The sequence below is a fragment of the Giraffa tippelskirchi genome, chromosome 9, assembly GCF_054371585.1.
Source record: "Giraffa tippelskirchi isolate mGirTip1 chromosome 9, T2T-mGirTip1v1.2.pri, whole genome shotgun sequence".
Classification (NCBI taxonomy): Eukaryota; Metazoa; Chordata; class Mammalia; order Artiodactyla; family Giraffidae; genus Giraffa; species Giraffa tippelskirchi.
Genome location: NC_137283.1, coordinates 47103684 through 47127999, shown reverse-complemented (window position 1 = coordinate 47127999; position 24316 = coordinate 47103684). Strand labels below are relative to the sequence as shown.

The following is a 24316-nucleotide window of genomic DNA, read 5'->3' as shown; positions in this document are numbered from 1 at the left end:
AGGAGATAAGCACCTGACTGCCTCTGAACCAGTGCAGAGCAGCCCTGGGCAGCCTTCCACAGAAAAACTCCCATCCTAGGAAGCCCCCTCCTTGGTGGTTTGTGAGGGGGGGCGCATTGCCAGCAGCAGGACCCCACACTGAGCTGGCCTAGCCCCTTGGGGGACAGAATAGGCACATGACAATTTTAGCAACTCAAAAAGAAACCCAAGAAACATGGCTCTTGCTGTGCCCCAGACAACGCTGAGCTTGGCCTTTTGGGCAGTCTCCCATGGCCTTTTATTCTCCTGACCCTATGAAGTGTGTGCAGTGTTGTTCCTTGTTTTACAGGTGAGGAGCCAAGGCCCAGAGCCACAGAGCATCCACGATCCTAGCAGCGGACGTGCACAGCGCACCCAGAGGGACCTCGACACACTCCCTGGGTATGTCTCTCTACTCACGAGCGTCCTCCTAGCAAGAATCCTTAATGGGGGGGGGGGCACTGGGTGACCTGAAACACCTACAGTCGAGTCCATGCGCAGGACCCCAGTGAGGTGGATGTGGAAGCTGGCATGGAAAGTGGATCAAGCCTGTGGTTGGGGGGAGGTTGTTGCTGCTGGTGCAGATGGATCCCATTTGTGTAACACACATGTCATAGATCTAAAGTCTGGGGTGATGTGGGGGCAGATGGGGCACCCCAGTACACACATGCTGGGGGGTGCCCACGCAGAGCCCAAGGACCACACCTCCCCTACCTTAGCATTGAGCACCCACACAGACCAGATCACGGCGACCTGCCAGGGCACTCTTGCCCTCTCTCTTTCTTTCTCTCTCCACCTGGGCCTCTCTGCCCACCTGGCTGGAGACAACGACTGGAGGTGGGCTGGGCCTGGGTCTTGGGCACAGAGTTCCGGCTGGGGCTCTAGGCCTGGTCCAGACATTAGGTGGCCGAGAGTCTTGGCTTAGCCCATCCTCAGCATCCCAACTCCTCCCTCTCTTCCTCTCTGTCACTTGCTTCACGTTCCTCTCATGTCTTTGGGGTTCTGAGAGGTCCTGTCCTCAGTGGCAGCAGATACACTGGGGACACGTGCCCTTCCTCCTGCCCCGGAGACCCACGCTGCCTCTGGGCATCAGTCTGGGATCGGGCCGACCCGTGGTGGTTACAGCCTCCCTTGAGCTGGCTGGAATAAAGGAGCCACTGGCCTCCATGTCCCCGCCCACGCCTCCCTGCAGCAGCCCTGGGCCCAGTGGACTCGAGGGTGGATGAAGGCTTCCGAGACGGTGGCAGTGCCCAGAGTGGGTGTTGTGCCCGAGGACAGGGAGGGTATGAGGATGGAGGGCTGAAATGAGGATGGGGTGAAGCGGGGACAGGGCTGAACACTCACAGGCAGGCCTCCCTGGGGCAGGTCTGTTTTTCATCTCTGCCCCGAGCCCATTGCCTGCCTGGTATTCCCTGCAGGCCCAGGACACCGAGGGGCAGGAAGCTAGGCAGCTTCTGGTGCAGACTTCCATGGCCTTGGGCCAGTCAGGGTATCGAGCCAGCCTGTTTCCCCATCTGTCATCTGGGGCAAGGTGATGGCAAGGGGAGGGGAAGGCGCAGGCCTGGGCATGCTACAGTGGTTGGTAGACAACTAGCAACCACTGTAGGGTATCCACACGGGCCTTTCTCGTCCGTGTCTCTGGCGCGGAGTCACCCTGGTGCCGAGTACTCCTGCTGTCCACGTGGACACCCGTCCAAGGCCACACAGATGCTGGTGTCAGGATTTGAACCTGTCGCCTCTCTCAGGCTGCCTGCTGTCTGAGCAGGGCAAGAGGCTGCCAGACGCTGGCCCAGGACTGGGGCCGCCTGAGCGCTGCACTGGCCAGAGGAGGCACCACACATTCCCCCTGCTTGTCTACCCAGTCCACCCTGCTCCGAGCTGTTGCGTGCAGCTAAGCTGGACGAGGGGGGACCTCACCCACCCCCACAGATAGCCCACTGAGAACGGGACAGGAGTCCAGCCATTGCCTTGTCCCAGCAGCTGTCCCCAGAGCCCAAGCCTAGCCCACAGGCACGTCCTGCCCCTTGTTTTTCCCAGGTGGCGTTGCCCCTCTGTCCCTCTCCTCTGACCGAAGCTGGTCACCTCACTTCCAGCCCTCATCAGCTCTCCCTGATCCCCATCCTTCAGCGGGTCTAGACTCTGTTCCCATGCCCAGAATTCCACCTCCAGGCATACAGGGGCCTGGTGGGACTCCAGATGGTGGCCAGCCATGGGACCAAAGGGGACACCCCCCAGTGACAGGAGTGGGTGGGCTAGAGGCAGGAAACCCCTTACCAGTAAGACTTACTGGTAAGTCTCTGCTTCGTGTCCCACAAGATGGCTGGTGGGGTGGGGGAATCCCTTCCTGGGAGGCTGAAGTGAGAGGACGTGTGCCTAGAACAGAGCCTGCACAGGGAGTTCCTCTTCCTTCTCTGGGCTGGCCTGTGAGCTCCCGGGAGGCAAGTAAACCGCCCGGTGCAGCCCACGGCGCGGATGGATCAATAGCTTCATCACCACGCCGGCCTCGTTGGCCGAATCACCACAACGGCCTCGTTGCCCCACAGCTTGTGTTTCTGGCTTTGGACTCATACAGGGCACACAGGCCAGAAGTTCCACTTGCCTCCTGTTGGAAGGTTTGCAGGCCTCAGGGCCTGGTGGCCGGGAGGGACAAATGGCCCCTGAGGGCCTGTGCAGCCCTGACCTTCCCAGGGCCTAGAAAGGTATGTTCAGGCGTGTCCCCCCCCCCCCCCCCCCCCCGGCTAATGCTATGTTGAGGTTGGGGACCCTGAGGGGGACCCTATTTGGGTCCCCGTGGGCAGTGTTATCCACGTGCCTGCTAGCCTGTCCTAGAGAGGGCCTCAGCCTCATGCCTTCCCAGAGACCCTTGGAGTTTAGCAGAGGGTGGTAACCCAGCGCTGCGTAAAGAACCCAGCCCAGCCCAGCCCTGATCAGACTCCACGAGGAGGGCAGAGGCCTCTCACTGTTGCAGGAGATGGAAGTGTCACGTCCTGGGACACGCAGGAGTCCTTAGGACAAACCACCGACAAGTGAGGGTCCTTGCTTCTTCGCAGGAGAGAATTCAGGATGGAGCCAGAGAAAAGCGGAGGTAAGTTTATTTAGCGCAATGCACACACTCCATAGGCAGAATGCTGACCCTTGGAAAGTGAGAGCAGCCCTAGGGGATGAGGGTCGTAGATGTTTATGGGCCAAGTAATTTCGTATACTAACAAGTGGGAGGAATATTCTTGTTGTTTCGGGGAAGGGGGGATTTTTCCAGGAATTGGGCCACTGCCCACTTTTTGGCGTTTTACGACCATCTGGGAACTATCATGGCATAAGGGGGAGTGATTTTGAGTATTACAATGAAAGTATAATGAGCTGAAGGCCAATGACCAGGCCATTCTCGAAGACTGCTTGATTTCAGCTGTTTGCATTTGATCTTAATCACATCCCAACCAACAGCTGCGCCCCTTCAATATCTAGTGGTTGTGTGCTGCCCTTTCCCACCTATCTCATTCCCCATCAGAGATTTTCTCCTATATTCTTTTTTTTTTCAATTTCGAATTTGTTTTCATTGAAGGATAATTGCTTTGCAGAATTTATTTGGTTTCTGCCAAACATCAACATGAACCAACCATAGGTATACATAAGTCCCCTCCCTTTTGAACCTCCCTCCCTCCTATATTCTTAATATTTACTTATTTCTTTGGCTGCACTAGATCTTAGTTGTGGCATGTGGGATCTAGTTCCCTGACCAGGGATCAAACCCAGGCCCCCTGCCTTGGAAGCAGAGAGTCTTAGCCACTGAACCACCAGGGAAGTCTCTTACTCCCATATTCTTATGGGAAGTAGAAGGACAATGACTTGTTTTCTGTAGCTGTTTCAGGGTTGAGTAGGGGCACTGACCCTGCCTGTCAGGTAGTAAAAACTTCTGGATGACTGGTATAGGGGTCCCAGGGGCAGTATAGCTTCTCATTTTAAGTCAGAGGGTGTTATGGGCTGGAATCCTCTGCTAACCGTCATTTTGATTTGGAACTGTTGTAATCTGGAAGACATGAACTTTCCCAGGAGGTTAAAGAGGCAGGATCCAAAGAGGAGGGGGAGGAGTATGATCTTTACTTGGGGTCCAAGTAAGGAACCAAGTAAGGCTAGGGAGGGTGCTCTTGATGGTGGACCAGATGGCATTAGGGTCTAATCCCTGGTTGTAGCGGTGTAACCATGATACTTGTTATAAGTCCTTTAAAAAAATATTTATTTGGCTGCACTGGGTCTTAGTTGTGGCACACAGGATCTTAGTTGTGGCATGTGAACTCTTAGTTGCGGCATGTGGGATCTAGTTCCCTGACCAGGGGTCAAACCCAGGCCCCCTGCATTGGGAGCTCGGAGTCTTAGCCACTGGACCACCAGGAAAGTCTCTCATAAATCTTTTTGATGTCCATCTCAATCTGGCCTGAATTGTTGATATAGGTGCAGTATGTTTCGTTTATGACCACACAGACGCCACCCTGCTTGGCCAGCAAGTGATCCAAGGCTAATCTGTTGTCCACAACAACGTTGGCCAGTGAGTTGAAAGAAGTTGAAAGTCTACTTAGGGCATTGCCAGTGGTCCAGGCTGGGTTGCCTAAAGTGTAGGTTAGGTTTTCTAGGGTTACCTCATGGTAGGCACAGCCTCTCAAGCAGCTGCTAATCCACCTGCCAGTCCTGTTCCTGCCAGTATTAATCCAATAACCCTCCTGGGATGATATTAAATATTATTCTGTATTGTGACAGTGAATAGAACCAAATGTCCTAATGTACAGGCTCCCCTGTGCACACGTTTTATGAGGATAAGCATGTGTAGGGGTGGGATTACACTGGAATACCTTGTCTTTGGGCACTTACTCTGGGGAGTGCTGCTATCCAGACATATCCTGAAGGTGCAGTCAGAGGTCTGAGAATAGGGGCTTCCCTGGTAGTCGATGGTTAAGACACTGCACTTGCAACACGGGAGGTGTAGGTTTGACCCCTGATCAGGGAACTAAGATTCCACATGCATGCATGCTCAGTTGTGTCACATGCTGCATGCCAAGAAAAAAAATGGGCATAGAAGAATTTAGCCAGGAAGCAGCCATCTAGATCCATGGAAGGGAAAAGTTATGAACGCAGTGCAGAGACAAGGGCCCATTAGTATATGCAAGATAGTTAAGTCTGGGAGTATTCCACACCCTTGGCTTCGATGAGATGATGTAGTGTGACGGTTTTAACCCATGGCTTCCATAGAACCTAACAATTTCCAGCCCCAGGTTTAGTCCATTCCATCCCTATCTTGTATGCACCTGGGGTCAGGGCTTCGTTCTAAGCACGGAGAGTGGAGGCATTTGTGGGAATGCAATTTGGGTCTGGCTTCCAAAACACTGTGGTGATGTTATCATCTGGTGCCCAGGGATTGTTCTTAAGAGGCTCACCATAGCCAAGAGAACCAGTAGAGGTGTAGTGGCACTGGAAGCGTGACTGCCCTCTTTTTGTGTGTGATATATGTATTGTGTTGAAGTGTAGTTGACTTACCATGTTTCAGGTGCACAGCAAGGTGATTCAGTTATGCAAATACACATATATTGTATTTGAAATTCTTTTTCATCGTAGATTATTACAAGATGTTAACTATAGTTCCCTAGGCTATACAGTAAATCTCTGTTGCTTGTTGCAATCTCTTTTAATTATAAATCTAGCCTTCTATGCATACTAAGTCAAACAAGTGGAATCAAAATATCATAATTTTTTAGTTAGGCAAAAATTCATAAGTTTTATGAAATATATGTATTATACATATTTATGTATACAAAAGCTTTTCTACTACACTTGACAAAGGCTTGAGAAAGAACATCAAAAAAAACAGATGGAGAAACTGGAAAACATAAACTAAATTAAATGGAAGCACTGAATATGAAATAGAAAAGTGAAACAAGCTAGATAAAAGTAAGAGATTATCATATAGTCCAGTTGTTTTTATTTTATTTTATTTTTTTATTATTTATTTATTTATTTATTTATTTTTTTCCAGTTGTTTTTAAACATGACTGCTCATTAGAAACACTTCTGGAGCTCTGGAGAAAAAAAAAGCAATACCTGGGCATTTTATTTTTTTAAAAAATTTCAAGATAATTCTCATATGCATCTGGATTTTAATCAGTGATTACAGGTTTTTCTGTTAGATCCTAGTTTTGATGATATAGAGTTCTGTTACTTTTCTGTCGACCAATCATGATACAGTGGTATTAAATGAGTAATAGTTGCATAATCACAATAGTAGAAGATGTTCATCAGTTTTCACAATCAATAGCCAGACAAAAAATAAAAGATAACTGCAAGCCATAATGGAACGATGATTAACATAACAATATGAAATGATTACATGCAATTTGAGGGGGGGGTCAAGCAGAGTGATGTGGTAAATGAAAGTGCATACATGCGCATGTTTTCATTCATCCAGCCAGTCTATGTCTTTTGGTTGGTGCATTTAATCTATTTACATTTAAGATAATTATTGATACATATGATCCTATTACCATTTTCTTAGTTGTTTTGGGTTTATTTTCTGTAAGTCTTTTCCTTCTCTTGTGTTTCCTGCATAGAGAATTTCCTTTAGCATTTTTGTTGTAAAGGTGGTTTGATGGTGCTGAATTCTCTTAACTTTGGCTTGTCTGGAAAGCTTTTGATTTCTCCATCAAATCTGAAGGAGAGTCTTGCTGGGTAGAGTATTCTTGGTTGTAGGTTCTTCCCTTTCATCACTTTAAATATATCATGCCATTCCCTCCTGGCTTGTAGAGTTTCTGTTGAGAAATCAGCTGATAGCCTGATGGGAGTTCCCTTGTATGTTGTCATTTTCCCCTTGTTGCTTTTAGTATTTTATCTCTGTCTTTAATTTTTGTCAGTTTGAGTACTATGTTTGGTCAGTAAGTGCCCCATATGCTACTGGAGATCAGTGGAGAAATAACTCCGGAAAGAATGATGGGATGGAGCCAAAGCAAAAACGATACCCAGCTGTGGATGTGACTGGTGATAGATGCAAAGTCCGATGCTGTAAAGAGCAATATTGCATAGGAACCTGGAATGTTAGGTCCACGAATCAAGGCAAGTTGGAAGTGGTCAAACAGGAGATGGCAAGAGTGAACGTCGACATTCTAGGAATCAGCGAACTAAGATGGACTGGAATGGGTGAATTTAACTCAGATGACCATTATATCTACTACTGTGGGCAAGAATCCCTTAGAAGAAATGGAGTAGCCATCATGGTCAACAAAAGAGTCCGAAAGGCAGTACTTGGATGCAATCTCAAAAACGACAGAATGATCTCTGTTCGTTTCCAAGGCAAACCATTCAATATCACAGTAATCCAAGTCTATGCCCAGACCAGTAATGCCGAAGAAGCTGAAGTTGAATGGTTCTATGAAGACCTACAAGACCTTCTAGAACTAACACCCAAAAAAGATGTCCTTTTCATCATAGGGGACTGGAATGCAAAAGTAGGAAGTCAAGAGATATCTGGAGTAACAGGCAAATTTGGCCTTGGAGTACAGAATGAAGCAGGGAAAAGGCTAATAGAGTTTTGCCAAGAGAACGCACTGGTCATAGCAAACACCGTCTTCCAACAACACAAGAGAAGACTCTACACGTGGGCATAACCAGATGGTCAACACTGAAATCAGATTGATTGTATTCTTTGCAGCCAAAGATGGAGAAGCTCTATACAGTCAGCAAAAACAAGACCGGGAGCAGACTGTGGCTCAGATCATGAATTCCTTATTGCCAAATTCAGACTTAAATTGAAGAAAGTAGGGAAAACTACAAGACCATTCAGGTATGACCTAGATCAAATCCCTTATGACTATACAGTAGAAGTGACAAATAGATTTAAGGAACTAGATCTGATAGACAGAGTGCCTGATGAACTATGGACAGAGGTTCGTGACATTGTACAGGAGACAGGGTTCAAGACAATCCCTATGGAAAAGAAAGGCAAAAAAGCAAAATGGCTGTCTGAGGAGGCCTTACAGATAGCTGGGAAGAGAAGAGAAGGGAAAAGCAAAGGAGAAAAGGAAAGATATTCCCATATGAATACAGAGTTCCAAAGAATAGCAAGGAGAGATAAGAAAGCCTTCCTCAGCCATCAATGCAAAGAAATAGAGGAAAACAACGGATTGGGAAAGACTAGAGATCTCTTCAAGAAAATTAGAGATACCAAGGGAACATTTCATGCAAAGATAGGTTCGATAAAGGACAGAAATGGTATGGACCTAACAGAAGCAGAAGATATTAAGAAGAGGTGGCAAGAATACACAGAAGAACTGTACAAAAAAGATCTTCACGACCCAGATAATCACGATGATGTGATCACTCACCTAGAGCCAGACATCCTGGAATGTGAAGTCAAGTGGGCCTTAGAAAGCATCACTACGAACAAAGCTAGTAGAGGTGATGGAATTCCAGTTGAACTATTTCAAATCCTGAAAGATGATGCTGTGAAAGTGCTGCACTCGATATGCCAGCAAATTTGGAAAACTCAGTACTGGCCACAGGACTGGAAAAGGTCAGTTTTCATTCCAATCCCAAAGAAAGGCGATGCCAAAGAATGCTCAAACTACCACACAATTGCACTCATCTCACATGCTAGTAAAGTAATGCTCAAAATTCTCCAAGCCAGGCTTCAGCAATACATGAACAGTGAACTTCCAGATGTTCAAACTGGTTTTAGAAAAGGCAGAGGAACCAGAGATCAAATTGCCAATATCCGCTGGATCATCGAAAAAGCAAGAGAGTTCCAGAAAAACATCTATTTCTGCTTTATTGACTATGCCAAAGCCTTTGACTGTGTGGATCACAATAAACTGTGGAAAATTCTGAAAGAGATGGGAATACCAGACCATCTGACCTGTCTCTTGAGAAACCTGTATGCAGGTCAGGAAGCAACAGTTAGAACTGGACATGGAACAACAGACTGGTTCCAAATAGGAAAAGGAGTACGTCAAGGCTGTATATTGTCACCCTGCTTATTTAACTTCTATGCAGAGTACATCATGAAAACGCTGGGCTGGAAGAAACACAAGCTGGAATCAAGATTGCCGGGAGAAATATCAATAACCTCAGATATGCAGATGACACCACCCTTCTGGCAGAAAGTGAAGAAGAACTAAAGAGCCTCTTGATGAAAGTGAAAGAGGAGAGTGAAAAAGTTGGCTTAAAGCTCAACGTTCAGAAAACTAAGATCATGGCATCTGGTCCCATCATTTCATGGGAAATAGATGGGGAAACAGTGGAAACAGTGTCAGACTTTATTTTTTGGGGCTCCAAAATCACTGCTGATGGTGATTGCAGCCATGAAATTAAAAGACGCTTACTCCTTGGAAGGAAGGTTATGGCCAACCTAGATAGCATATTTAAAAGCAGAGACATTACTTTGCCAACAAACGTCCATCTAGTCAAGGCTATGGTTTTTCCAGTGGTCACGTATGGATGTGAGAGTTGGATGGTGAAGAAAGCTGAGCGCCGCAGAATTGATGCTTTTGAACTGTGGTGTTGGAGAAGACTCTTGAGAGTCCCTTGGACTGCAAGGAGATCCAATCAATCCATCCTAAAAGAGATCAATCTTGGGTGTTCATTGGAAGGAAGCTGAAACTCCAATACTTTGGCCACCTCATGCGAAGAGTTGACTCATTGGAAAAGACCCTAATGCTGGGTAGGATTGAGGGCAGGAGGAGAAGGGGACGACAGAGGATGAGATGGTTGGATGGCATCACCGACTCGATGGACATGGGTTTGGGTGGACTCCGGGAGTTGGTGATGGACAGAGAGGCCTGGTGTGCTGCAATTCATGAGGTCACAAAGAGTCGGACACAACTGAGCAACTGAACTGAACTGAGTGCTATGTGTCTCAATGTCTTCCTCCTTGGGTTTATCCTTCCTGGTACTCTGTGGTTCCTGGACTTGCTTGACTATTTCCTTTCCCATGTTAGTGAAGTATTCAGGTATTATCTCTTCAAATATTTTCTCAGCTCCTTTCTCTCTCCCTCCTTCTGGGACCCCTATAATGCAAATGTTAGTGTGTTTAATGTTGTCTCATAGGTCTCTTAGGCTGTCTTCATTTCTTTTCATTCTTTTTTCTATTGTCTGTTCTGTGGCAGTGATTTCCACCATTCTGTCCTCCAGGTCGTTTATCCGTTCTTCTGCTTCAGTTATTCTGCTGTTGATTCCTTTTAGTGTATTATTTATCTGTTTGTTTGTTCTTTAGTTCTTGTAGGTCTTTCGTAAACCTTGCATCTTCTCAGTCTTTGTCTCCATTCTTTTCCCGAGATCCTGGATCATCTTCACTATCATTATTCTGAATTCCTTTTCTGGAATGTTGCCTATCTTCACTTCATTTAGTTGTTTTTCTTGAATTTTGTCTTGTCCCTTCATCTAGGACATACCTTTCTGCTTTTTCATCGTGATTAACTTTCTGTAATACAGTGTTTGTTTTAGCTGCTGTGAGACTGTGCTTCTTCTTGCATCTTCTGTCTGCCCTCTGTTGGATAAGGCTAAGAGGCTTGTGTAAGCTTCTTGATGGGAGAGACTGGTGATGGGAAAAACTGGGTCTTGCTCTGGTGGGCAGGGCCTTGCTCAGTAAAACTTTAATCTAATTATCTGCTGATGGATGGGGTTGCCCTCCCTCCCTGGTAGTTGTTTGGCCTGAGGTGACCTAGCCCTGGGGTCTGTGGCTCTATGGTAGGGTTAATGGTGAACTCCAAGAGGGTTTATACCAAGGGGGACCTTCCAGTGGCCCCCGTACCCTGTGGTGAGCCCCTGCTGACCCAGAGGAGGCCCTCCAACACTAGCAGGTGGTTTTGGTTCAGTCTTCTGTGGGGTCACTGCTCCTCTCCTCTGGGTCTTGGTGTGTGCAAAATTTTGTTTTGCCCTCCAAGACTGGAGTCTGTTTCCCCCAGTCCTCTGGAAGTCCTATAATCAAATCCTGCTGACCCTCAAGGGCAGATTACCTGGGGATTCCCAGTCCCTTTGTCAGATCCCCAGGCTAGGACGCCTGATGTGGGGTTCAGAACCTTCACAACAGTGTGAGAACTTCTTTGGTATTATTGTTTTCTGGTCAGTGGGTCACCTACCTGCTGGACATGGGATTTAATTTTGTTGTGATTGCGCCCCTCCTACCATGTTGCAGTGGCTTCTTTGTGTTTGAACGTGGGGTATCTTTTTTTGGTGGGTTCTAGTGTCTTCCTGTCAATTGCAACAGCTAGTTGCAATTTTGGTGCTCTTGCAGGAGATGAGCACATGTCCTTCTATTCTGCCATCTTGAACTGGAAGATGACTGCTTTTCTGGGTAACAAAAGTAGCCATGATTGGGACTTCCCTGGAGGTCCAGTGATTAAGACTGTGTGCTTCCAGTGCAGGGGGCATGGGTTCAATCCCTGGTCAAGAAACTAAGATTCCTACATATGGCGCCACCAAAAAAAAAAAAAGTAGCCATGATTAACAGAAAAGTTATGTCACTTTTTAAAAAAGAGTTAAATGTGGGCAAGGCATTGGGCCTGATAGGGGTATTGCCTGTTACACTTGTGTTGGTTGGGGTTGGTGGGGAGATGGTTTCCATGTGTTGGAAACTCATGGAATTGGTAAAACTCTTGTTGTATGTACCTGCTTGTACCTGTAATGATGGTTGTAAGCCAGGGTTTTTATGGTAGGCCCAACAGTTAACTAGGTTTTCTCCCCGGGTGACTATTTTATATTTGTTTATTAAAGCATGATTTTCTCATTCCTCTTGAGCTATGACCATCATCAGAAGTCCCACCAGGAATGTTGTGGCTTTTGGCATCATATCACTCTATTTTTTTGTTTCAGACCTAGCAGAGGCAAAGATGTTTACCGGGGGAGGGGCTCCTGAAAAGAAAGTGGCAGAATAAGAGCATGATAGTCAAGAAACACAAGGATGACTAGGCCAACCCACCAGAGCCACAAGAAGTCACTTACCTGTTCTCTTGAACAGGTGTGTGAAGTCTTCCATGGACTCAAAGGAGTAGATCTCTTCTGGTTCCTGTTGGGACTTACAAGGTGCAGGTTTTGTTCTAGACAGAAGAACCCAAGTAGTAATTCCCCATAGGTTGACAGCAGATGGGATACTTTGGAACACTTGATATGGTCCCTTCCATTTTGGTTGTATCTGGTCCTCAGGGACCCTTCCTTCCAGGTTTTTAGTAGGATAGAGTGTCCTGAGTGGATGGAGACCTCAACCTTTCCCTTTTTTTTTACTTTAAAGAATTTTTTAAAAAATTTATTTATTTTTAATCAAGGGATAATTGCTTTACAATATTGTGTTGATTTCTGCCATATATCGACATGAACCAGCCATAGATATATTATGTCCCCTCCCTCTTTAACTTCCCTTTCACCTCCCACCTCTTCCCACCCCTGTAGGTTGTTACAGAGTCCTAGTTTGAGTTCCCTGAGTCATACAGAAAATTCCCATTGGCTATCTGTTTTATATATGGTAGTGTATATGTTGACCTTTCTCTGTGGGGCAGGCAGCAATTTGTTTCCATATTCTTGGAGGGTGCTTTGAATTTGGCTCAAGACGAATTTGTGGCTTTCTTCATCAAATGAGATCTGAACTCACAAAGGGCTTCCCATAGGTCATTTCAAATGGGCTAAGCTTTAAAATTCCCTTTAGGGCCATCCTCGTCCATAGAAAGGCTACAGGCAGAAGGGAGACTCAGGTTTCTGAAGTCTCTTGGCATAGCTTAGCAAGCGTCTTCTTTTTTTTTTTCTTGGATGCCTTCTTTTTAGAACATGATTTGCTTTTTCTACCTTGCCTAAGGATTGGGGCCTCCAGGAAGAGTGGAGGTGGTCGTGAATACCTAGAGCTGAGGAAGCCTGTTGGGTCACCTTGGCAGTGAAAGAATGTCTGTTATCATTTTGTAAGCTTTGGGATCTCACAGCTTTCTCCGTAAGCAGAAACTCGGATACGTCTATTCTCTTTCAGTCCTGATAGGGAAAGCTTCTGTCCACCCTGTGAAGGTGTTCTATGAACGCCGATAGGTGTTTCCGTCCCCTGCATGGGAGCACGTCCGTGTGCCAGTCTTCCCCTGCATAGGTTCCCGGATGCTGTATGGGCTGAGTGAGGGGAGAAGGTACGCGGTAGCTTCTTAGGGCATGGCGGCCACAAAGCTCGCAAGACCTGGTGACATTTTTAACAGTTTGGGACAGTCCCTTGCCCAGGAACACATAAGTAACCAGTTTGGATAGGGAGTCCCACGCTAAACGGGAAAACTCGTGAAGTGCCTAATTATTTTCCATTCCTTGATGCAGGAATGAGAAGCTTTTTTCTTTTGTCAGCCACCCGGAGGGCTCTCTCTTCAGCCCCTTACGTTTAGTCAGCCCACTCGAGTTCTTCGCTGTACGGGGTGGCACTGTCAGGAAGTAGGTGCTGTCAGGCCTGAGAACTGCAGCTGTGCCTGGTGCGGCCTTGGTGGCCTTGCTGGCCAGGGTGTCTCCCCTTATAAGGAGGTGTTGCCCCTTTGGTGACCCTGCAAGCTCCATTGAAAGCTGGAATGCATCTAGGAGTTCTACAATTCCTGGTGGTGTTTTATACGGACGCCTTTGTTAGGAATCTTCTTTCTTCCCACATGACAGCATGCACATGTAGCAGTAGGAACCCTTACTTGGAATCAGTGCGTGTGAGTATATTATATATATATGTGTGTATATATGTGTGTATATATATATATAGAGAGAGAGAGAGAGAGAATTTTTATTTTATTTGTTTATTTTGGGCTGTACTGGGTCTTCATTGCTACGAGGGCTTTATTCTAGTTGTGGAGATTAGGGGTTACTGTCTAGTTGTGATGCACGGGCTTCCCATTGCGCTAGATTCTATTGCAGAGCACAGGCTTTAGGGTGCACAGGCTTAGTAGTTGTGGCTCACAGGCTTAGTTGCTCTGTGGCTTGTGGGATCTTCCCTTATTGGGGATTGAACCCATGTCTCCTGCATTGGCAGGCAGATTCTTTACCACTGAGCCACCAGGGTAGCCTCCTCAGTGTTTATGTTGACTCTATTTAAATTATTATTTAAAAAAATTTTTGTTTTTGGCTGTGCTGGGTCTTCGTGGCTACTCCGGCTTTTGTCTAGGTGTGGTGCATGGGCTTCTCATTCGTGTGGCTTCTCTGGTTGAGGAGCAAAGGCTCTAGGGTATGCAGGCTTCAGTAGTTGTGACACACAGGCTTAGTTGCCCTGTGGTGTATGGGATCTTCCTGGGCCAGAGACGGAAGCCGTGTCCCTTGCATTGGCAGGTGGATCTTTAACCACTGGACCACCAGGGAAATCCTATATTGATTCTCTTCTTTTGTTAAAAAAAATTATTTGGTTGCCCCGAGTCTTTGTTGCTGCATGCAGGCTTTCTCTAGTTTTGGTGAGCGGAGGCTACTCTTGGTTGCAGTGCATGGGCTTTTCATTGTGGTGGCTTCTTTACTATGGAGCACAGACTCTAGGTGCATGGGCTTCAGTAGTTGCAGTCCACGAGCTTAGTTGCTCTGCAGCATGTGGGATCTTCCCAGACCGGGGATGGAGTCCATATCCCCTGCATTGGCAGGTGGATTCCTATCCACTGTGCCATCAGGGAACTTCTCCTATATTGGTTCTTAATCCTTTTCCTAGCTGGAGTGCTCTGGTCAAGGGGATCAGCTTGACCTTTTGGGTGAAAGTGTAAGAGGGTAGAACTCTAGGCTCAGCAGTTGTTCACAGACTGACTATGAACATAGCCAGACGGCCTTACCTCTTCGTGTATAAAGCTGCTTCCATCAGTAAACCATTGTTTTTTAAATTAATTCATAAAATGATTATTACTTTTTATTTTATACTGGAGCATAGTTGATTTTCAACATTGTGTTAGTTTCATGTATACAGCATTGTGATTCAATTATATATATATACTTTTTAAAATTCTTTTCCCATTTAGGTTATTGCAGACTATTGAGTCGAGTTTTCAGTGCTATATAGGAGGCCCTTGTTGGTTATCTTTTATTTTGTAATTTTAAATATAATAGTGTGTATACGTCAATCTCAAATCCCAATTTATCCCTCCCCTGGGCCTTTCCCCTTTGGTAACCATAAGTTTGTTTCCTAAATCTGTGAGTCTGTTTCTGTTTTATAAATCAGTTCATTTGTATCATTTCTTTTTAAAAGATTCTGCATTAAGTGATGTCATACGCTATTTGTCTTTATCTGTCTGACTGACTTAGTATGATAATCTCCAGGTCCAACCATATTGCTGCAAATGGCATTATTTCCTTCAAGCTGAGTAGTATTGCATTGTGTGTATATCTATCTATCTATCTATATCTCACATCTTTATCCATTCATCTGTCCATGGGCATTTAGGTTGCTTCCATGTCTTGGTTCAGAGAAGGCAGTGGCACCCCACTCCAGTACTCTTGCCTAGAAAATCCCATGGACGGAGGAGCCTGGTAGGCTACAGTCCATGGGGTCGCTGAGAGTTGGACATGACTGAGCGACTTCACTTTCACTTTTCCCTTTCATGCACTGGAGAAGGAAATGGCAACCCACTCCAGTATTCTTGCCTGGAGAATCCCAGGGATGGCGGAGCCTGGTGGGCTGCCGTCTATGGGGTCGCACAGAGTCGGACACGACTGAAGCGACTTAGCAGCAGCAGCGTGTCTTGGTTGTTGTAAACAGCACTGCAGTGAATATTGGAATGCATGTATCCTTTTCAACCATGGTTTTCTCTGGATATATGCCTAGGAGTGAAATTGCTGGGTCATATGGTAGCTCTATTTTTCATTTTTTAAGGCACCTCCTTACTGTTTTCTATAGTGGCTTTACCATTTTGTATTCCCATCAACAGTATAGGAGGGTCCCCTTTATCTACACCCTCTCCAGTGTTTATTGTTTGTAGATTTAAAAAAATAATTTTATCCATTTATTTTATTTTTGGTTGTGCTGGATCTTAGTTACTGCATGAATTTTTCTCTAGTTGAGACAAGTGGGAGCTACTGTCTAGTTGTGGTACATGGGCTTCTCATTGCAGTGGCTTCTCTTGTTGCAGAGCACAAGCTCTAGGCACATGGGCTTCAGTAGTTGCAGCTCCTGGGGTCTACAGCACAAGCTCAATAGTTGTGGTATATGGCTTAGTTGCTTTGCAGCATGTGGAATCTTCCTTGGCCAGGGATAGAACCCGTGTCTCCTGCATTGACAGGCAGATTCTTTACCACTGAGCCACCAGGGAAGCCTGTTTGTAGACTTTTTGAAGATGGCCATTCGCATTGGTGTGAAGTGATAACTCATTGTAGTTTTGATTTGCATTTCTCTAATAATTAGTGATTTTAAGCATCTTTTCATGTTCATCTTGGCTCTCTGTATGTCTTCTTTGGAGAAATGTCTGTATAGGTCTTCTGTCCAGTTTTTGATTGGATTGTCTAGGTTTTTATTTTTATTTTTTGACTGTACCTTGTGGCATGTGGAAGTTCCCTAAGGATGGAAGTCTTGCCTGCTATGGTGGAAGCACAGAGTTTTAACCACTGGTCCACCAGGGAAACTCATTGCTTTGTTTTGTTTTTTGATATTGAGTTATATGAGCTGTTTGTAAATTTGGGGGATTAATTTCTTGTTGGTTGCATCATGTGTAAATATTTTCTCCCATTCTGTGGGTTGTCTTTTCCTTTGGTTTATGGTTTCCTTTGCTGTGCATAGCTTTTGAGTTTAAGTCCCATTTGTTTATTTTTGTTTTTATTTCCATTACTCTAGGAGACCAATAAGAAGTTTGTTTCTGAGTTTATTTTTGTGTATATTGTTAGAGAATGATCTAATTTCATTCTATTACATATAGCTGTCCAGTTTTCCCAGCCGTATTTACTGAAAAGGTTGTTTTTTCTCAATTATATAGTCTTGCCTCCTTTGTCAGAGATTTATTGACCATAGGTGTATAGGTTTATTTCTAGGATTTCTATCTTGTTCCATTGATTTATATTTTTGATTTTGTGCTAGTACCATACTATTGAGGTGACTATAGCTTTGTAGTATAGTCTGAAGGCAGGGAGCCTGACTCCTTCAGCTGTTTTTCCTTCTCAAGATTGCTTTGGCTATTTGTCTCTCAGCTATATAGAGGAGAAAGGGTTTTTCTAAATTTGGGAAACCTAATGCAGAGGTAGTCCGTAATTTTTATTTTAGAGCTAGAAATGCCTGTTGGCAGTTTTCATTGCAGTTGAGAGGTTTGTGGTCACTTCCTTTTAGGGTTTCATAGAGACGCTTTGCTATGAGCCCAAATCCTGCAAAATCCTGCCATCCCCAGAAAGGCCCTCAGTTGCCCCTTCATTGGGGGTCGGTGGGTGGGTGGGTCGGTGGGTGGGTGGGTCGGTGGGTGGGTGGGTGGGTGGGTGTTGGAGGGTCACAGTGACTTCCTTTTGGTCCTCATCTGGTGGGTGAGCACATTTCCCCATCATCTGTTGGGTGGAAATCTGGGCCTTGTGAGGAGAGACTCAGTATCCTCATTTCCCCAGGGTCATAAGAGCTCATATATTAAGAACTAGGTTATTAAATGCTGGACCTCACTGGGCCTCGAGTCTCTAGGGATACAGTTTTTGTTCACGGTTTCTAATGAAACCTGACCTGGAGGCACATTATAGCTCTTCCAGGAGCCTCAGTGTTCCAGAAAGAGGGGTTTACTTGAGAAACAGTATGGGGTGAAGGGGAGACCTCCTCTAAGGGTGGCTGAGGCAGGCTTCATGGCCAAGAATAGTGATTTCTCCTGGTGGGTGCCTTCTCTGAGGGTGTCTCCAAATTGAACAATTGTCTGGAATTGAGTGAGCATCTCCCTTCTCAGCAAGGGGGTGGGCACTCAGACATGAGCAGGAACTGGTGCGCCAGGGTAAACTTTCCTAGTAAGCAGCTGAGGGGTGGTGTGAATCATTTGGCTTTGGGCTCCGTCAATCCCTGTTACTATACAGGATGGGGAGAGCAAGGGTCCAGGGAAATCAGTCGTCACAGAGTAGGTGGATCTGTTAATAAAAAAAACTTCCACCTGCCATGCCAAGGGTTACCCAAGGCTCCTCCCTGGTGTCCTTTGGGAGCCAGGGCAGGTCCTGGGCCCCCAGTGCTCTCAGCCAGCATCAGTTTGGGAGCCCCAAGTCCCCTTCAGGACTGGGGGCAGTCTGGCTTCCAGTGGCCCTCTGGTTGCGTATCAGGCAGAGTCCCTGTGGATTTTTCCCATAGAGGGGGCATTTGTCCTTCCAGCGGCCCTCCTGGCTGCATTTGTTTATTATTATTATTTTTTAATTAGTTAATTTTGGCTGCACTGGGTCTTCATTGCTTAGCAGCCTTTCTCTAGTTGCTGTGAGTGGAGGCTACTCTTCATCGCAATGTCCGGGCTTCTCATTGTGATGACTTTTCTTGTTGCAGAGCGTGGCCTCTAGAGTGTGCAGGCTTTCAGTAGTCGTGGCACAAGGGCCTAGTTGCCCCAAGGCATGTGGGATCTTCCTGGACCAGAGACTGAACCTGTGTGCCCTGCGTTGGCAGGTGGAATCTTAACCACTGGACCATCAGGGAAGTCCTCCTGGCTGCATTTAAAACAGATCCATTCCCAGCTGGGCAGTGGCTCTGATCCAGATTTTCTAGTCCTGCCCCTGCCATGAGCTGTCACAGGGAGGTAACCCTGAGGAGAGGTGGAGACTAGGGCTGCCTCCAAGTTTGGGCTTTTCCTTGTTGTTCCTGAATCCTGTTTTCCCCCTCAAGCCTATCTCTCTCCCATTCTATAGTTTGTCTTTTCATTTTATTTATGGCTTCCTTTGCTGTGCAAAAGTTTGTAAGTTTTTTTATATCCCATTTGTTTATTTTTGTTTTTATTTCTATTGCCTTGAGAGACTGACCTAAGAAAAAACACTGGTACGATTTATGTCAGAGAATGTTTTGTCTATTCTCTCCTCTAGGAGTTTTATGGTGTCATGACTTATGTTGAAGTCTTTAAGCTAATTTGAGTTTATTTTTGAGCATAGTGTGAGGGTGTGATCTAACTTTGCTGATTTACATGTGGCTGTCCAACTATCCCAGCACCCCTTGCTGAAGAGACTGCTTTTTTTTTTTTCTATTGTATATTCTTGCCTCCTTTGTCAAAGGTTAATTGACCATAGATACATGGATTTGTAGAGAATCTGCCTGCAATGTGGGGTACCTGGGTTTGATCCCTGTGTTGGGAAGATCCTCAGGAGAAGGGAATGGTTACCCACTCCAGTGTTCTTGGGGCTTCCCTGGTGGCTCAGACAGTGAAGAATCTGCCTGCAATTTGGGAGACCCTGGTTTGATCCCTGGGTTGGAAAGATCCTCTGGAGTAGGAAATGGCAACCCACTCCAGTATTCTTGCCTGGAGAATTCCATGGACAGAGAATCCTGGTGGGCTACAGTCCATGGGGTTGCAAAGAGCTGGACACGACTGAGTGACTGTCCCTTTCACAATGTGGATTTATTTCTGGGCTCTCTATTGTGTTCCGTTGATCCGTATTTATGTTTTTGTACCAATACCATACTGTTTTGATTACTGTAGCTCTGTAGTATTGTGTGAAGTCTGGGAGAATTATATCTCCTGCTTTTTTTTTTTTTTTCACCTCAGGATTGCTTTGGCAATTCTGGGCCTTTTATACTTGCATGTACATTTTTGGATTATTCTATTTCTGTGAAAAATGTAATGGGTACTTTGATAGGGATCATATTAAATCTGTAGATTGCTTTGGGTAGTATTGCCATTTAACAATGTTAATTCTTCCAACCCAAGAGCATGGAATATTTTTCCATTTCTCTAAATCTGCTTTAATTTCCTTTATTAATATATTATAGTTCTCAGTGTATTAACCTCTTTGATCAGATTTATTCATAAGGATTTGTTTTGTTGCAATTTTATTTAATATTTGTTTTCATTTATTTGGCTGCACCAGATCTTAGAAGCCACATGTGGGATCTTCAGTTGTTAATTGTGACATGTGAACTCTTAGTTGCAGCTTGTGGGATAGATCCCATAAACCCTGACCAGGGATTGATCCTGGGCTTCCTGCATTTGGAGTGTGGAGCCTTAGCCACAGGACCACCAGGGAAGTCCCAGTCCAATTTTAAAAGTTATTGTTTTTTTATATTATCTTTCTGATATTTTATTATTAGTGTAAAGAAATGCAACCAATTTCTGAACATTAATGTATCCTGCTGTTTTGCTGAATTCCTTTATTAGATCTTGTAGTTTCAGTGTGGAGTCCTTAGGGTTTTCTATGCATAGAATCATATTATCTACATCTAGTGACATTCTTACCTTTTGCTTTCCAATTTGGATACCTTTTATTTCTATTTATTTTTTTATTGCTGTGGCTAGGACTTCCAATACTATGTTGAATAGAAGTGGTCAGAGTGGACATTCTTGACTTGTTACAGATTTTAGTGGGAAAGCTTTCAGCTTTTCACTGTTTAGTATTATTTTGGCTGTGGGTTTGTCGGAAATGGCTTTTCTTATGTTGAGATGTGTTCTGGTTATGCCCTGTTTGGTAGGACTTTTTATCATGAACGGATGAGGAATTTTGTCAAATGCGTTTTCTGCGTCTATTGAGATGGTCGTGTGGTTTTTTTACCTTTGTAGATGTGTTGTATTACATTGATTGATTTGCAAATGTTGAACCATCCTGTGAACTTGGGATGCATCTCACTTGGTCATTATGTGTGGCCTTGCTTATGTGTTGTTGGGTTCAACTTGCTTATACTTTGTTGAAAATTTTTGTGTCTGTATTCATCAAAGGTCAGGACAGTTCAGTTCAGTCGCTCAGTCGTGTCCGACTCCTTGCGACCCCATGCACACCAGGCCTCCCTGTCCATCACCAACTCCCAGAGACCACCCAAACCCATGTCCATCGAGTCGATGATGCCATCCAACCATCTCATCCTCTGTCGTCCCCTTCTCCTCCTGCCCTCAATCTTTCCTAGCATCAGGGTCTTTTCCAGTGAGTCAGCTCTTCGCATCAGGTGGCCAAAGTATTGGAGTTTCAGCTTCAACATCTGTCCTTCCAATGAACACCCAGGACTGATTTCCTTTAGGATAGACTGGTTGGATCTCCTTGCAGTCCAAGGGACTCTCAAGAGTCTTCTCCAACACCACAGTTCAAAAGCATGAATTCTTCAGCACTCAGCTTTCTTTATAGCCCAACTCTCACATCCATACATGACCACTGGAAAAACCATAGCCTTGACTAGATGGACCTTTGGTGACAAAGTAATGTGTGTGCTTTTTAATATGCTATCTAGGATACTGGCCTGTAGTTTTCTTTTTTGGTTTTTGCCTGGTTTTGGTATCAGGTGGCTTCATAGAGTGTACCTGGGAGTGTTCCCGCCTCTTCAGACTTTTGGGAGAGTTTGAGAAGAATCAGTGTAAGTTCTTTGTTTGGAAGAATTTGCCTCTCATCCTGGAGTTTTATTTGTAGGGAGGATTTTTGATTTTTGTTTTTTTAATTAGAGATTCTTTTTCACTTCTAGTGATTAGCCTGTCCAAAATTTCTATATATTATTTTTTAAAAATTTTATTGAAGTAAGGTTGCTTTACAGTGATATGTTATTTTTTGCTGTGCAGCAAAGTGAATCAGCCATACATATATCCCCCCTTTTTTGGATTTTCTTCCCGTTTAGGTCACCACATAACATTGAGTATAGATCTCATTAGCATCTATTTTGTACATAGTAGTGTATGTATGTCTGTCCCAATTTCCTAATTCATCCTACTGCCACCTTTACCCCCTTGGTGTCTGTACCTTTGTTCTCTACACCAGTATCTCTCTTTCTGCTTTGCAAATAGGTTCATCTGTACCATCTTTTTAGATTCCACATATCTGTGTTAATATATGATATTTGATCTTTTCTTTCTAACTTACTTCACTGTATATGACAGTCTGTAGGTCTATCCATGTCTCTGCAAATGGCATGATTTCATTTCTTTTTATGACTGAGTAACATTCCATTGTATACGTGTGCCATATTGGTTTTATTGTTATTATTTATTTATTTATTTAACTCTGCTAGGTCTGAGTTGTGGCATGTAGGATATTTAGTGGTGGCATGTGAATTTTTAGTTGCAGCATGTGAGATCTAGTTCCCTGACCAGTGATTGAACCTAGGCCCCCTGCATTGGGAGTGTGAAACCTTAGCCATTGGACCACCAGGGAAGTCCTGCCATATCAGCTTTTTATCCATTCTTCTGTGATGGACATTTAGTTTGCCTCCATGTCTTGGCTATTGAAAATAGTGCTGCAGTGAACATTGGGGTGCATGTATTCTTTTTTTTTTTAATTAGTTCATTTATCTACTTTTTAACTTTACAATATTGTATTTGTTTTGTCGTACATTGACATGAATCCACCGTGGGTGTACATGTTTTCTCCCTCCAGAACCCCCCTCCTACCTACCTCCCCATCCCATCCCTCCGGGTCATCCCGGTGCACCAGCCCCGAGCACCCTGTATCATGCGTCGAACCTGGACTGGCGATTCGTTTCACATATGATAATTTACATGCTTCCATGCCATTCTCCCATATCATCCCGCCCTCACCCTCTCCCATAGAGTCCATAATACTGTTCTATTTATCTGTGTCTCTTTTGATGTCTTGCATACAGGGTTATCTTTACCGATTAACTAAATACCATATATATGTGTTAGTATACTGTATTGGTGTTTTTCTTTCTGGCTTACTTCACTCTGTATAATAGGCTCCAGTTGCAAATGTATTCTTTTGAATTCTGTTTTTTTTCTGGTTATATGCCAGGAGTTGGATTGCTGGGTTGTATGGTAGTTCTATTTTCAGTTCTTTAAGGAACCTCCATACTATACTCCATAATGGCTGTGCCAGTTTACATTCCCACCCACAGTGTATAAAGGTTCCCTTTTCTCCACACCCTGTCCAGCATTTATTGTTTGTAGATTTGTTGATGATTGCCATTCTGACTGGTGTGAGGTAATACCTCATTTTAGTTTTTTTTTTAATAATTTTATTTATTTATATTTGGGTGTGCTGGGTCTTTGTTGCTGCAAGGGTTTTTCTCTAGTTGTGGTGAGCAGGTGCTGCTCTCTAATTGCAGTGTATGGCCTTCTCGTTGTGGTGGCTTCTCTTGTTGCAGAGCATGGAATCCAGGGCCCACGGGCTTCAGTAGTTGTGGTTCCTGGGCTCTAGAGCACAGGCTCAATAGTTGTAGTTTCTCCACAGCCTGTAGGATCTTCCCGGACCAGGGATCGAACCCATGTCTCCTGCACTGGCAGGTGGATCCTTTACCACTGAGCCACCAAGGAAGCCCTCATTTTAGTTTTGATGTGCATTTTTCTAATAATTAGTGATGTTGAGCATCTTTTCATATGCCTGTTGGCCATCTGTTTGTCTTCTTTGGAGAAATGTCTATTTAATTAAAAATGTCTTCTGCCCATTTTTTTTTATTAGGTTGTTTGTTTTAAATTTTATTTATTTAGGCTGCCTTGGGTCTTTGTTTCTGTGCTTGGGGTTTCTCTAGTTTCGGCAAGCGAGGGCCAGTCTCCAGTTGCAGTGTGTGGGCTTCTCAATTGTGGTGTGCAGGCTTAGCTGTCCCACACCATATGGAATCTTCTCTGACCAGGGATCAAACCCGTACCCCCTGCGTTGGCAGAGGGATTCTTAACCACTGGACCACCAGGGAAGTTGTGTTAGTTTTTTTTGATACTGAGCTGCATAAGCTGTTTGTTTATTTTGGAGACAATCCCTCTCAGTTGCTTTGTTTGCAAATATTTTCTCCCATTCTTTTTTATTAATTTTTTTTTTGACATGTAAACACTGCTTTATATTTTTGGGTGCACTGAATCTTCGTTGCTGCACGTGGGCTTTCTCTAGTTGCAGAGAGCAGGGGCTACTCTCCAGCTAAGTTGAGCGGGCTTCTCATTGTGGTGGCTTCTCTTGTTGTGGAGCAGAGGCTCTAGGTGCTTCAGTAGTTGCTGTGCAGGGGCTCATTAGCTGTGGCTCACAAGCCCTAGAGTGTGCTTCTTGTTGTTGTGGAGTCGCTAAATCATGTTTGACTCTTTTGTGACCCCATAGACTGTAGCCTGCCACGTCCTCTGTCCAAAGGATTTCTCAGGCAAGAATACTGGAGTGGGTTGCCATTTCCTTCTGCAGGGGATCTTCCTGGATCAGGGATCAAACTCACGCCCCTTGTATTGCACGGTGTATTCTTAACCACTAGACCAACAGGGAAGACCCAGTCCTTCATTTTATTGTTGATTTTTTTCTATTGTTTTTTAATCTCTATTTTCTCCCAAGT

At 44.9% G+C, this 24316-nt stretch overlaps 1 protein-coding gene across 8 annotated transcripts in view; it reads left to right on the top strand.

Annotated features, from left to right (window-relative positions):
• LOC145519981 (uncharacterized) overlaps positions 1–24316 on the top strand; it is a 131387-nt gene that overhangs the window by 27497 nt on the left and 79574 nt on the right. For 3 of the 8 annotated variants that reach the window (XR_014064093.1, XR_014064094.1, XM_081525331.1), the window contains exons 4-5: positions 329–420; positions 3069–3103. Coding sequence is in view for 3 of the 8 variants with exons in the window: in XM_081525331.1 (XP_081381457.1) it covers positions 329–420; positions 3069–3103 (127 nt within the window). In the remaining 5 variants the exon portion in view is untranslated. Of the gene's footprint in view, positions 1–328; positions 968–2590; positions 2718–2986; positions 3104–24316 lie in introns of those variants that run through there. The other 5 variants (XM_081525332.1, XM_081525333.1, XR_014064092.1 and 2 more) reach the window with 4 other exon arrangements.